At 50.6% G+C, this 15,701-nt stretch overlaps 2 protein-coding genes across 2 annotated transcripts; both read left to right on the top strand.

Moving 5' to 3' along the window:
• The first annotated feature begins 2,122 nt into the window (after positions 1-2,122).
• On the top strand, positions 2,123-13,508 carry LOC119382247 (uncharacterized). Its single transcript, XM_049413056.1, has 3 exons — positions 2,123-2,809; positions 5,911-6,312; positions 13,425-13,508. Exons 1-3 carry the CDS (start codon positions 2,156-2,158, stop codon positions 13,506-13,508), a joined length of 1,140 nt encoding a protein of 379 aa, XP_049269013.1. The 5' UTR covers positions 2,123-2,155.
• A 15-nt stretch (positions 13,509-13,523) lies between these two features.
• On the top strand, positions 13,524-15,428 carry LOC119382246 (uncharacterized). The gene has a single exon (XM_037649956.1). It carries the CDS (start codon positions 13,524-13,526, stop codon positions 15,426-15,428), a length of 1,905 nt encoding a protein of 634 aa, XP_037505884.1.
• Positions 15,429-15,701: the final 273 nt, after the last annotated feature.

Here is a 15,701-nt window from a genome sequence, read left to right as displayed (position 1 = left end):
GGCAACGGCGTTAATGAGCGTGCGAGGGAAACCAGCCAAGATCAAGCGATGCAATTGGTTTTGAAAGCCCTCCTGCATGACGTCTGGGCACGACCTGGTTAGTGCAGACTCTAGACATTGTTTGGCTATGGCCCTTTTCACATTGACTCTATTTGTTTGTCATCAAAACCACCATCGTGGAGTACCAGTACTTTCAAAAGCTGCGTCCATGATGTCACGTGCAAGCTGTCTATAGAGATGGACAGATTTCTCACGTTCACTTTGCCCACTCATTGAAGGCATAGATGTGATCGTTCGGGTAAAGTGCAAGTCTGTAGCGCCTTTCTTGTGCTTGCAGCCTTAGAGGTAGTGGCTGTCAATTTCTAATTTTCCAAATTTGCAATCAGCATTTCATGATTGGCAGTTGGTGTACAGGGGCCTTTTTCATCCTGCGTACTTTCGATCATCTTTCACACTTGACCCAATAGTCTTTTCACTATTTTCGCTCTGATGAAAACGGTGCGACGGAAAGACTGAAAACACATGAACAGTCTTTCCGTCTTTTCCGTCACGCCGATCTCATAGTAATGAACCTGTACCAACTCGTCCAAGTGCCAGCCATACTTTCACTCTCTTTCTCTCAACTTCTGCAGGTCCAGAAGTTATTAGACATGGAGAATGCATGGCGAAAGCATGCGGCGATTGTGACCTTGGCACGTTTTCATGTGCATTACCAGACAAAAGTTTCTCTTCGTTTCACAGAGCAGCAATCACACAATGCGCTCATGATGATATGCGCATGCATGCCAAACACTTACGACGCCAAAGCTTCATTTTTCATTTCCCCCAGTATTCGGCATGTAATAATCTCGCCTTCACACTGCCCAGCAGAACACCAAAGCTGTCTTAAATGAAAACCTGTAAATAGCAAAAAGTATCGTTACTCATGGCCTTTCTAGTTGAACAAGCGTGATTACTCATTAACGCCTGACATTAGGCTGCGTAATGTAACATGTCCAGAACCGCTAAAAAATCCCTAGATTCAATAAAGGGATTCCAAATACCTGAAAGAGGCAGGAAATCTCTAGATCTAGAGATAAATCTCTAGGCAGGCCTGTAGCCAGAGGGGGGGGGGGCCCCCCCCTTAATTTTTTGTGACACATGGTGTTTTACCGAAAATACACAATGAAAATAGGCGTTTTTTCTCAAAAACTCGAGCCTTTCAGCAAGTGGGCCCCCTAGAAAAAAATTCCTGGCTACGGGCCTGTCTCTAGGGTTGGCATCACTGGTCGGGGACAACCTCGTAGTCTAGTGTACCGAGACGTCGAAGCGGCACGGTCCGTAGTATCGTCAAAGAAGCTTTTCGCTAAGTCCTCGTCGGTGTCTTGGCGTCCAGACCCACACACGGTCGCCCGGTTGGTATTCCATATGTCATCGTCCAAAATTGTTTTGACGGCTGTCGTTCATTTGCTGGTTCTTCATGCGCAGACGGGTGAGTTGTCTGGCTTCTTCGGCGCGCTGTAGGTAGACGGTGACGCCGAGGTTTTCTTCGTCGGTAATGTTGGGTAGCATGGCACCCATCGTCGTTACCGTGTTCCTTCCGTAGACCAATTATAAGGCGTCATCTGCATCGTTTCTTGCACGCCCATGTTGTATGCGAAGGTCATGTACGGAAGGATGCCATCCCACGTCTTGTGTTCGACGTCGACGCGAATTTATTTATTTTTTCATGATACCTTACAGGGCCCAACAGGGCATTGAGTAAGGGGACCAAGTACAAAGCATAATGTCAGAGAAAAATGGACTCGGCAGCTGTTCTGCGAGAGTGACCACTAACCCTTTGCACTTCATCATGCAGGTTATTCGTCATGCCATCGCTCTGATGTTCTTTCCTGCGCTGCCTGGATCATCAACGTGCGCATCACTGGTGCGCACGCTACCGTCCCGTAGATCTGCCCAGATTTCCACATGTGGGACTTGGCTGAACAGTACTCAGGATTCAACGCTGCAAGCTATGCCACTATCTCAGTACTTGGTCCTCGGCACAGCTTGGAAGGCCTCATCGGCAACGACATCAGTTGTTCCCCAAGCTATAAAGCCACCGCCCCCGTTGGCATCGCCTTGTGGGCTTGGCAGCTGTTCTGGGAGAGTGACCACTAACCCTCTGCACTTCATCATGCAGGTTATTCGTCACGCCATCGCTCTGATGTTCTTTCCTGCGCTGTCTGGATCATCAACGTGCGCATCACTGTTGCGCGCGCTACCGTCCCGTGGACCTGCCCAGATTTCCACATGTGGGACTTGGCTGGACAGTACTCAGGATTCAACGCTGCAAGCTATGCCACTATCTCAGTACTTGGTCCTCGGCACAGCTTGGAAGGCCTCATCGGCAACGACATCAACCGTTCCCCAAGCTATAAAGCCACCGCCCCCGTCGGCATCGCCTTGTGGGCTCGGCAGCTGTTCTGCGAGAGTGATCACTAACCCTCTGCACTTCATCATGCAGGTTATTCGTCACGCCATCGCTCTGATGTTCTTTCCTGCGCTGTCTGGATCATCAACGTGCGCATCACTGTTGCGCGCGCTACCGTCCCGTGGACCTGCCCAGATTTCCACATGTGGGACTTGGCTGGACAGTACTCAGGATTCAACGCTGCAAGCTATGCCACTATCTCAGTACTTGGTCCTCGGCACAGCTTGGAAGGCCTCATCGGCAACGACATCAACCGTTCCCCAAGCTATAAAGCCACCGCCCCCGTCGGCATCGCCTTGTGGGCTCGGCAGCTGTTCTGCGAGAGTGACCACTAACCCTCTGCACTTCATCATGCAGGTTGGTCCTTCATACAGCCTATACGCAAAAACGTCGAGCAATTACCTTTTACTCCAGCTGCCGAGCCCGCAGCGCCTGTTTGCTACTTGTTGTGAGTGTGGAGCTGTTGTGCGTTCCTTGCTGCTAGTCGCGGGTGATATCGAGTCGAACCCCGGGCCAGATAATGCGGCGATTCTGGCCGAGCTGCGTAAGCTAACTGCCCGTCAAACAACTGTCATTACGGAAATTAAAGATATTAAGGCACAACTTGTTACCACCAATACACTATCGCCAAGCTTGCTAAGCGTGTGGCTTCTGTTGAAGCCAGTTGTGAACACATCGAGCACTTGAGGCAGCAGCTTGGAACCGTACAGACTGTCAACGCCGAAACTGTGAGCTTCTTCGATTTACCAAGTCCCGGACGCGTCCCGGACCAGTCGCCGGCGGCCCGCGGACGTCTCGGCTCAAAGGTAACTACGTCACACGGCGCCGTTATCACGTGATTCAAGAGTCCCGAGCCGCCCGACGGGCCGTCTGCGCACTCGTGCTTGAAATGCTGCGGCCGCGTCCGCTATGGCGTCTGCTACGCCGTCTGCTCCGTCTATGGCTGCAACACCAGCCACAACACCGACCCAATCTCGACCGCAACGACGGTTAGGCCGTGAAGGATACCTGTTTGTGTTGTGGCACAGCTTACCAAGCAAACTACTGAAGCACGCGCGCATCGAAGATGCACGTGGGCGTTCCGTCGCTGTTTTTTTCTCGCGAGCACCGCGCGTGTTTCACCGACCTACAGAAACACGAACATGCTCGACGCGGCTCGCAACTCCGATGGCAAGAAATGGGTGCGGAAACAACGTGAAATCCGGAAACGTTCGAGAAGTGGACAGAAAAGCAAAACGAGAGCAAGAGCACGTCAAAAACTTCCCGTGTCCAGCTTAAGATGGCCGCACGCGTGACGTACCGCGCCGTCGTCTGCCAGCTGCCAGAAAGAAATCGTTCGGACAGTCCCGGGCCGTCCGCAGGCCGCCAGGCACGCGAAAAACGAAGATGCATCCGAGCGGTCCCAGACCTGTGGGCGGAGCTTCCCGTTGGTCCCTGAGAAAAACGAATGCAGCGCCGGCGTCCGGGGCCGTCCGGAGCCGTCCGGGACGTGTAAATCGAAAAAGCTCTGTGTATCCTGTTTCTAACTTAGAAAGCCGTTTTGATGACGCCGAAAATCGGTCCCGTCGTAACAACCTGATATTTTATGGTATCCCCGATTCTTCATCTGAATCGCGTGCGCACACCGAAGAAGCAATCATTCAACTTTGTTCCGAACACCTAAATTTAACAGTCGACACAAAAGAAATAGAGAGAGCGCATCGCTTGGGTCGCCATAACTCTGGCCGTAATCGTCCCATCATTGTCAGATTTTGTGCCTTTAAGACGAAAGAGGCGATCCTTACTAACGCTCGTAAGTTGAAAGGTACCACATACACCATTGGGTAGGATTTTTCCCAGCGGGTACAAAACGCACGTAAACACCTTGTCGCCTTTGCAAAAATCAAGTCCATGCCTTACTCACTTCGATACAAAACGCTACACATCGGCCCACGTCGCTTCTTCTTTGATGAAGCTTCACAAAGCGTGCAAGAACAACTATAGCTATCTCGTCACGCCCGTCAGCCGCGCAGCCATCCCACTCGCTTGCCCCGTGCCACCGTTTCACTCTCGGTTATCTTCTCTAACATTCGCAGTTTCCTTCCAAAACGTGAAGTAGTGTCGAATCTGGTGTCATCATCCGATAGTAATGTACTCGTACTAACCGAGACATGGCTTTCCAGTGACATCGCAGATGCTGAAATTTCGAACAACTTTCCCAACTTTGATATATTTCGAAAAGACAGGCACGGTGGTAGAGGAGGTGGGGTATTAATCGCCGTTCATACTGAATTATCCTGTTGCCCTATCAATATATCAAGTGACCTCGAGATTCTGTGGCTAATCTCCCGTACAGAACCTTCATCTATTATCCTTGGCGTGTGCTACAGGCCCCCTACTCATCATCCCGATTTTCCCAGCAAACTTAACAATATTTTGAGTGACTTAGCCAAGAGGCACCCTAATGCATGCATCTTGCTTTTCGGCGACTTTAATTACCCCACTACTGATTGGTCGACTACGCAGTTAGCTACAGGTAACTCGGAAGTTGCTGAATTTCTGGGCTTCTGCCTTAACCATAATCTGACCCAACTGATAAAAGAACCAACTCGTGTCACGCAAGATTGTGCCAACACGCTTGACCTTATTCTGACATCGCATCCCGAATACATGTCATCAATTAGTTACCTTAAAGAAATAAGCGACCATAAAGTAATTCATGCCACATTTCCCTCAAACCACAATTGCACCATTCACCAGCAAAAAAAATCCGCCTCTACAATAAAGGTAACTACTCGGCCATAAACGACGAACTGCATAAATTTTATCAGTCCTATGAGTCGACATTTGACAATCACTCTGTGCAACAAAACTGGTCATTATTTCAGGACAAGATTAATGTTTTAGCCGATAAATATATTCCAGTCACCACTATTCCTTCTAATCGTCATAAACCGTGGTACACCAAAACCCTGAAAACACTTGAGAACAAAAAGAAGCGGCTCTTTCGTACAGCGAAGTTTAAACCAAATGCCGACTTGTGGGACAGGTACTATCAAGCTGAACGCGCATATCTCGCAGCAGTTCGTCAACGTAAACATTCCTTTTTTCACTCGGACCTTCCCCGTATGATAACCGATAACCCCCGTAAATTCTGGCAGACCGTTAACCCTCAGCCCAACCGCACTATCCGTATCTATACTGATCAGGGTGATATTCTTTCAGATTCTGAGTGCGCTAATACATTCAACGCCGCGTTTTCGTCCGTTTTCACAGCTGAGCCAGACGCCCCTCTACCTGAGTGTTCTACTCCTACCATGTCAATAATGCCGGCTATAAATTTCTCGGCCGAAGGCGTCGCATCACTGATTGAAAAGCTAAAGGTTTCGTCGTCCGCAGGTGTTGATGACATCACTTCTAAACTGTTAAAAAACACTAAGCATATTTCTGCCGCACTCTTAACCTTGTTGTTCTCGCAGTCTCTATCATCAGGCACTCTACCAAACGAATGGAAGGTGGGCAAGGTCGTTCCAGTCTACAAGTCAGGTAACAGAGTTTCACCATTAAACTACCGGCCCATCTCCATAACCAGCATACCGTGTAAAATCATGGAACATATCATTTACACTAACATCGTGAACTTCCTCGATTCCAACAGTTTTTTCCATTCATCACAGCATGGTTTTCGCAAGGGACTGTCCTGCGAAACACAACTCGCTCTTTTTCTTCGTGATCTGCATTTAAACATGGACTCTAACATACAGGTAGACGCAATATTCCTTGACTATGCTAAAGCCTTCGACAAGGTACCACATCAACGCTTGCTGTTGAAACTTTCCCATTTAGGCTTGCGTCCAGATGTCATACGATGGGTTAAAAGGGTACTGACACCTTTTTTCGAAGGTGAGTTTACTCTGCCATACATATCTCCTGTATGCAGAGACAGCTCTGAGCAAGTGTGAAGCTCAGCAAATGCAAATAAGATATTTTAATTTGATATTAAAGTCAATTTTTCCATGGCGCACCTACTGACATCGACACTAGCTTGACGTGAGGCTACAGTACGAATTCCGGTGACTTCACGCAGAAGTCTGGCTTGTTGTGATGACGTTAGGTACCGAAACTTCCAAGATGGCCGCTTGTACGTCATCAAAACTTCCAAAATGGCCGCTTGTGCGTGGAAACGTCACTATATATTGTGCGAGCACGTGACGAGAAGCTCATACCGTGTTGCGACGTCAGGGTACAGAAGGAACCGAAACTAGCTTTTAAAAACATACTGTAATTACTTTTTCAGGGCGCGCTCGCGCTTATCACTACCTTTTCTAGGCTCTTGAGGGCTTGGCCTTTCATTTGACGCAAAAAACGACAACTGAAAATATTCGTGTCAGTACCCCTTTAAAGTACTCCTTACCAGTCGGTCTTAGTGTGTGCGTATCAATAACACAGCTTCTAGCCCTGTCCCTGTATCCCCCGGCGTCCCCCAGGGCTCCGTTCTGGGTCCCCTATTGTTCGTGATATATATCAATGACCTACCTTTGGAAGTTACTTGCTCTATTCGTATGTTCGCAGACGATTGCGTTATTTACCAGTCAGTAAGAAATACCTCTGACAAGGCCTTTCTACAGAGCAGTTTAACTAAAATCCTGAATGAGTGCGATCGCTGGTTTATGGTCCTGAATCCCAGTAAATGTAAAGCAATGTCCGTCACCCGCTCGCGAAGCCCTCTCCTCTATCCGTACAAAATTGCTAGCACTCCTATTGAATCTGTTAGTACCTTCAAATACCTCGGTGTAACTATCTCCAAAGATCTCATTTGGTTTCCACATGTGTCTAACATCATCTCATCCAGAAACAAAACCCTAGGCTTTATCAGACGTCATTTACGAAGCTCTCCTCCTCACGTTATACTTATCGCCTACAAAGCTTTAATTCGTCCGAAACTTGAGTACGCTTCCGCAATCTGGAATCCTCATCAATCTTATCTCATATACGCATTAGAAATGGTGCAGAACCGCGCCATCAGGTTCATTCACTCATCATATTCGTATAACGTTAGTGTATCCTCATTAAAGGCGGAAACTGGCCTGCCCGCTTTTTCCTGCCGCCGTCGCACTGCCAGCCAATCCCTGGTTCACAAAACCTTCCATCAGCCACCTTACATCTCACCGTCTGCTCGCATATCCCTTCATACAGGTCATTGCTTAAGTGTTGCTCGTCCTCAAACCCGTACTCTCACCTTCTCGTCTTCTTTTTTCCCACGCACCATTATAGATTGAAATGGCCTTCTCCGCGCCATCGTTGCCACCGCCAACCCAGATGCTTTCATTGATGCTGTGAAATCACACTTCTCATCCTCAATGGTCATGTATCATGCAACCTTACTGTACACCCACCCCTTATGTAATGCCCCCACTCGGGGCCTTTAAGGAAATAAAGTGAAAGTGAAAAATACATCAATAAATACAGGGAAACAAATAACAAGGAAAAAATACGAGAAAAAAGAGTACAGTGCAGTTAGAGAGCTTTTTTTTCCCCTCAGTTTCCTTTTTTTACACACGGCAAAAAACAGCAAATAACAGCAGGGCAAACAATTCGGCAGATCCCACACCTTGTGGGAATCGGTTTCATGCGAAGCAGTCAGCGAGTAGCTCTATACCACTTTTTTTTTTTGCTTTGAGCCAAGCGTTACGAGGTGGGTCGACGTGATTTAGTAAGTTAGTAGTTGTGTGCACATCGCGGGCTTACCAGGCACGTCGACAACACTGGTGTTTAAAGGGCAACTTATGGTCTGACGTAACGTCAGCACTCACGGTAGAGCACATACGTCAGTATTATCGAAACGAAGTGCACTTGATGGCGCGATGATGTGAATATCGTACATAACTTTCGCTAGCGTATTCATCCGCGGTCGAGCAACGCTTTAATATAGCTTGCTGAATTATAGGAATACAAATGTAATGTTTATTAGACAGCTATAAAAGCGGAGCCAACACTGGAACCACAGACGTTAACCTGACATGACGCATGCGTCGTAGGAGTAAATACTTAGCGCTTACTGCTTTGTTATAAAATTAGATAGCCAGCACCACAACCACAATTGGCGTTGCACCGACATTACGATTGCATAGGGCGTTTTTCCAAAGCAGTTTCCGGACCTGGCATGGCTCTGTGGAAGAATACCTGACTGCCACGCAGATTGCTTGGGTTCGATTCCTGCTGAGGTCCTGATTTTTATTCTTTGCATTCATCGGGTCTATGCTGCAGGTGTCGGTTTTTACCAATGCCTGTTGTCGCCGTTCTTTGGTAGGTATAAACTTTCAAACACCTGTGGCGCATACCCGTATACCACGGCCCGTGGTAAACGGGCATGTGCCACACGTGTCTGGAGGAAAGGGTTTGACGACGTACGCGACAGGATTTTCACGTTATTCATTACATGACCAGACACTCATATTCGTCAAGTTGCCTTACCCTCCCGTGCTAATTTTGGTCTACACCAAGTTTTTTTTTTTTTTAAGCATTCGCGATAATTTTTTTTTAAGCATTCGCGATATTTTTTCCAAGCCGATGATGTAGGTGCAAGCTTAGCTTTTCTGTACAGACGCTTCTTTTTATTACGATGACGATTAAGATGTTTTTTGAACCAGGGATTAGCTTTATCATTGGAAATTGACACCACGGGAACGTATTGGTGCACTAAATTTTTTAGCACGTTCTTAAAAAGCAGCCAGTTCTGCTCAACAGTCCTATCAAGAAACGAAGGGAAAAATGTCTGAACGAAAAATTTGTTAAGTGCAATATTGATATCCTTATAATTAGCTCGATTGTAATCGCGGAGTTGCATGATAGCCCTACCTTGAAATGCAAAAGGAATGGTAAGTTGTAATTGGATAAGCCTGTGATCACTAAAGCCGTCAAGGTATAAAACATCACCAATTGACTCGGGAGCATTGCAGAAAACGAGATCTAGAATATTAGTGCCGCGAGTTGGCTGATTAATTACTTGGAAAAAATTGAAGTCTAAGGTGAGATTTATGAGCTCTGTTGCATTTTGGCAAGATGACAATTGAGACCATTCTATTTGCGGAAAGTTAAAGTCACCAACCAGGTAAATAATGTCGGCTGGGTTTTTAAGGATAGCCGAAGTAATGGAACTTCGAAGATTGTCAATGAAGGAACTATTAGAATCCGGCGGACGGTAGCAGACGCCAACCAGTATCTTTGCTTTCGATGTAGTAGAGGCGGCCCACACTATTTCAAGGCAGGAGTCGGTATTCACCAGGAACGGCGCTAATTTTTTTTGGTAGCTATAAGAACACCACCGCCTTTTTTAGCTGTGCGGTCATGTCTATATAGGCTATACTTATTAGGATTGGCAAATATTTTGCAACCAGGTTTCCGTAAGTGCGACAATGTCGCTATCAGCACCTTCCAAGAAGGAACACAGATCATCACGTTTCGGAAGAAGGCTTCGATGATTAGTAATAAATAAAGATAATATTTGAGAACGGCTGCGACTAGGTCTAGGTTTTGCCCGAGTTATTTTTTCCCTGCCTAGCTATCTAGCAGGTGCTATAACAGAGTCTGTCGCACTATCATGCACATACGTTTTTTGATCAATCTGAAGTTTATCAAAGACCAGCTTGCCTCTTTTATCCTGCATCTTGGCAAATTCAAGTAACTCTCGGCTTGCTAACCTGGTCGCAACAAAAAAGTCTTCTCTAATAGAATAGGTCGAGCCTTTGAGCTCATGCGCAGATGCTGAGGATGGTAAGCAGTGCTGAACTTGTGGGACGTTCCACAAGAGCGGAGAATGTCGTCGACAACTTTCGAAAGGAAACAGCGACCTCGATCAGTCAGCAGCTGACGAGGAGGACCATGGTGCAAGATGACTTGATGGAGGAGGAAGTCAGTGAAATCGGTTGCACAGCTGGTAGGGAGGGCTCGCGTGACGGCATAACGTGTGGCATAATCAGTCACTACGGCCACGCACTTGTTCCCGCGGACGACGTCGGGAAAGGGCCAAGGAGGTCCAGGCCAACACGGAAGAATGGTTCGCTGGGGACAGCTATAGGCTGAAGGTAACCAGCGGGTGTGGGAGAGGGGGCTTTTCTGCGGCGTTGGCAGTGCTCGCAGGAGGCGACGTAGCGCCGAAGAGACCGGTATAGGCCAGGCCAGAAGAAACACCTGCGCACGCGATCGTAAGTTTGGTAAACACCCAAACGTCCAGCGGTGGGAGCATCGTGCAATTGCGAGAGAATAGATGGTAGCAGATGCTGAGGGACAACGAGAAGCAGTTCAGCACCGTGTGCTGTCATTGCGTCGATATAAGGTACCGTCGTGCAGAACAAACGTACGGAGGGGACCGTTTCGTTGTTCTGAGGTGAGGCGTTGTACAAGAGATCGCAAATATGGGTCACGACGCTGCTCGTCGGTGACGTGTAGGAAGTCGCTGAGCGACAAAACACAGGCATCCGAATCAGTTTCTGCGGTGTCAGGTGGGTCGATGGGATAACGGGAGAGGAAGTCGGCGTCCTTGTGTAGCCGCCCAGATTTGTACGACACAGAAAATGTGAATACTTGAAGGCGTAAAGCCCAGCGACCGAGGCGTCCCGTAGGGTCTTTGAGTGAGGAGAGCAAACATAAGGCATGATGGTCTGTTACCACGGTGAACTGTCGTCCGAACAAGTATGGGCGAAACTTGGCAAAGGCCCAAACAAGGGCGAGGCATTCACGTTCTGTGATCGAGCAATTGCGCTCCGAGGGTGATAGAAGGCGGCTAGCGTAAGCTATTACACGATTCATCTCCCGCTGTCATTCAGACAAAGTAGCGCAAAGGCCATGGCCACTTGCATCCGTACGAACTTCAGTGTAAGCAGACGATCAAAATGACCCAGAACGGGCGGATTTACAAGGCGATACGTAAGCGTTCAAAATGCCTGAGCTTGCTCTGGTCCCCAACGGAATGGGCTGTCCTTTTTGAGAAGGTTGGTGAGAGGACGAGTGATGTCGGCGAAGTTCTCAATAAATCGTCTGAAGTAGGAACACAGCCCCAGGAAACTTCGGGCATCAGCAGAGACACGAGGAGGTGGAAACTCTCGGACTGCGCGCACTTTGTTGGGATCAGGTTGTATGCCAGTAGCGTCCACCAGGTGACTGAGGACTCGTAATTGACGACGGCCGAAATGACATTTCGCCGAATCGAGCTGCAGGCCTGCTCGTCGGAAGACGTCAAGGATGGCCGAAAGCCGATGGAGATGGCTGTAAAACGTCGGTGAAAAAACAATAACGTCATCAAGGTAACCTAGGCATGTGGACCATTTAAAACTACGTAGAAGAGAGTCCATCATGCATTCGAATGTGGCTGGTGGATTACATAGTCCAAAAGGCATCACTTTGAATTGGTAGAGACCATCTGGGGTGACGAAGGCCGTCTTCTCGCGATCTCCGTCATCGACTGCGATTTGCCAGTAGCCATAACGTAAATCTATCGAAGAGAAATAACTGGCACCATGTAAGCAGTCCAGGGCGTCATCAATACACGGAAGCGGTAAATATCCTTTGCCGGGATTTTGTTCAGATGATGATTATCTATGCAGAACCTCCAAGTATTGTCCTTCTTTTTACTAAAACGACAGGGGATGCCCACGGACAGAAGGAGGTATCGATAATGTCCTTAGAGAGCATTTTCTCGACCTCTGTTTGTATGACGTGACGTTCTGCCGCCGACACACGATAGAGACACCTATGGATGGGCGGAGCGTCACCTGTGTGGGCCGAACGGGTGACGATGTCGGTTCGACCCGGCGGGCAATTGTCGAAATCAAATATGTCTTCGTAGGAGATCAAAACGCGGTGGAGGGCGTCAGCGTAAGAAGGTCGTAGGTACGGAGCTATCATTTTGGCGAACTTGTCGTTAGATGGCATCATCGGAGCCGAAAGTTGAGCGAACTCAGATGGTTGTTCACAGCTGAGAGCAGACATTCGGGACTCTTTCAAAGGGGACTACACAGCGAGAGACACACCCTCAGGAAGAGCTTGTGGGGACGAGACGAGCCAAAGTTCAGGAGAGGAAGCCACGCACGGTTGTTGGTGAGCGTAATGATGGAGCTAGGGAGAGTTATTTGGTGCTCTAGCAGGACGTCATCAAGTGGGGACACGACATAATTACCATCCCGAAGTGGCGGGCAAGGCGACGTGAGCACATAAGTCGCAGCATCAGGTTGCAGCCAAACAAATTCAGTGCAGCGAAGTCGGGACTGGATATCTGCGGTGGTGTCGGCACAGCACTGGGGTAGCTCAAGCCTCAGAATACCGGTTGATTAGTTAATCAGCGCAGAGTGAACAGTCAAAAAGTCCATTCCGAGAATCAACTCGTGAGGGCACTCCGCAAGTACAGTGAACAGAACTAACGTTGAGCGGTCGGCGATGGTAATACGGGCTGTACGTATTCCCATTCCGGCTGTTGTGCTGCCGTTGGCTACTCGTAGGGTAGGCGACTCGGTGCGCGTTAGCACTTTTCGAAGATGGCTACGAAGGTCGGAGCGCATGACCGACACCTGAGCTCCAGTGCCGATGAGGGCTTTAACGGGCACATGGTCAACAAAAACTTCGATCAGGTTTCGTTTAGGAGCAAGGGTCAACAGAAGTTTTGCAGTCAAGGTCGTGAACGCAGCCTCACCTCCAGAGGCTGCATTGGTTAGTTTCCCGAGAAGGGGCCTGAGTATGATGGGGACGAGGGACGCCGAGACGTAGACGAACGGGACTGACGGCGCCCAGGTGAGGGGGGCGCTGCGAGCGCGCAACCGTTTCGGACATGCAGCGTTTCGGCTCCATCGTTTTTCGATCGGAACCCCTGATCACCTCTTCGGACCCTCACGAAAATCTCACCACCGTCACCGGAATGTGATCCGGTTCATCTGGACACCCCATTTCGGCAAGTGGACCCATTTCACAACTTGTACGGGCGATTTACATCTGGACGCCGGAGGCGGCCACGCCCATGGCACCTCCTGGCAGAATGGGCGATCCGTCCCGCACCACGACCGTCACCGTGGCGGACACCTACACCTGATACGACCCCCACAGCATGATGTGGACTACCATCCCAGCCTCGGACAGCAGGCCGGAGCTGCCCCAAACCTTTAAAAGCACCGCGCTTGTTGCCACGGTGGCAAGACGCGAGCGAGCGAGCGACGCGGCAGTGGCGGCATCCGCCAACGCGGCCTCCCCGGCTGCAGCCCCGGCCGCAGCTGTCGACACGGCAGACCGCTCCTCCTCCAAAATTCCACCGCCTGCGCCGCGCTCCGCGGGCCCGCAACAGGGGAAGAAGCGGCCCTCGTGGCAACCTCAACCTCTGCCGAAGCCGAAGGCAACCGATTTTGTTGTCGTTATTAAACCAAGGACTCAACTGTCCCTCACCGCCGTTTTCCCCGAGAACGGAGCCGGCAGCGCGCTCATCGCCCACCTCGGAGCGAACGCGAACCAGATGGTCACAGTCGTGATGGTGCGGGAACAAAACCTCATCCTGGCATACACCCCACATCCGCTTATTGCGGACAAACTGATCGGTGAACTGACAGTTCCCTCGTCCGTCGGACCGGTGCCCCTGTTCGGGTATTTGCGCGCGGACACCGAAGACTCCTGCTACGGAGTGGTGACAGTGCGCAGCTCCGACTCGGAAGCCGAACTTCGCCAACGATTCTACTGGCCGGAAGGCGAAATCCTCCACATCCGGCGTTTGGGCACCTCCAACAAGGTGCGGCTCACTTTTGCCGGCAAGGTGAAGCCCAGGTACGTCACCTATGACGCCCTGCTGATCCCGGTGCAGCCATATAGAAAAACTGTACCAGCCTGCAACCAGTGTGGCTCAGTTGGGCATCGACCCGACGCCTGCCCTGGCCCTAAACCGGACCTCTGTGATACCTGTGGCAACACGGTGCCACTCATGGATGGTGCTCGCGCGCCTCACGAGTGCACGCCGAAATGTGCTCTATGCGCCGGACTCCACGTCACCGGGGACCGATGCTGTAGGGAACGTTACAGGGCACCACCACCAAAACCATCCACTCTTCCACCGGAGAACCAAACCGGCTCCAAGAAACGCAAAAAACGCTGGAGAACACGGAAGCCGAGGAAGCCGACCACCGGGACTTCACCGCAGGGGGCCCAGGCCCCTGCCACCAAACCTACTCCACCCCCGCAACCTGGCGCGGGTGCTCCCGGGCCCTCCAAGCGAGGCCCCACCCCGGCCGGACCTCCCGCCGCGAGGTCCACCTCGAGCCAGGGCTCACCTGCCTCCCCTACACCGCACCCGCTGCCACCCCTGCCTGCTGCCCAAGGGGATGCCACATGGGCCGCTCACGTCCGACAAGGACCCCAGGTGAGCGGCTCGGGCGGGGCAGCCTCCCAAACCGTACCCCCCCAGAACCCACCCAAACCTCCAACTTCTTCCGCCCCCACACGGGAACAATTCGAAATTAAACAGCTCCGGGCCCAAGTGGCCTCGTTGACACGTGCAATGGAGGCGCTCGCCAACCGCCCGCCCCCACCTAATCCGACACCTTCTGGGCAGGCGCCGGAAGCGATGGATAGTGCCTCCTCGGAACAAAGGGACACCACGGCAATCCTCGCTCCGATTGAGGCGCGGCTAAATAGCCTGGAGGGCCAGGTGGCCTCCATAGTAACTACTATCGAGGATCGCTTGGCTGCCGCCCTCCAAACCGTATTCGCCAGCATCCTGGGCATGATAGTGGCCCAGCTGCCCCAACTCGCTTCCAGCACCCGTCGTCCCACCCCCAAACTGAAGCGGGTTAATAAACCTCAGACGCCCCGGCCACTTCCCCAAATGGCTGAGGCTAATAGGCAGCCTACCATTTTGACTGCAACACCAGCGGCAAGCCCCGGATCGAGTGGTGGAGCACCTCTGGATCTCTCTGCTCTCCTGGAGGCTACCCAAAATTCTAATACCCATGATGGCGGGCAACGCCTGTAGTACGCGCCGCGCCCGCGCTAATTTGGACCCTTTCACAATCCTCCAATGGAACTGCCGGGGATTTCGGGCTCGCACTAAGCGGGCTGCTCTCCGGCTCCACTTAGAAACCTATCCCCATTTACCCGCGGTAGTGGCTCTACAGGAGCCGGGCGAGCACGCCGCCCTTACAAACTATACCGTGTATCAAAAGGACGCGCAAACGGCACTTTGCGTGCATCGAAATTACACCGCCAATTTGGTGGATCTCGAATGCAACCCGGCTTACTCGTATGC

This window comes from Rhipicephalus sanguineus, chromosome 2 (assembly GCF_013339695.2).
Source record: "Rhipicephalus sanguineus isolate Rsan-2018 chromosome 2, BIME_Rsan_1.4, whole genome shotgun sequence".
Classification (NCBI taxonomy): domain Eukaryota; kingdom Metazoa; phylum Arthropoda; class Arachnida; order Ixodida; family Ixodidae; genus Rhipicephalus; species Rhipicephalus sanguineus.
Note: the sequence above shows the minus strand (reverse complement) of the source record. Positions and strands in the feature narration are given on the sequence as shown.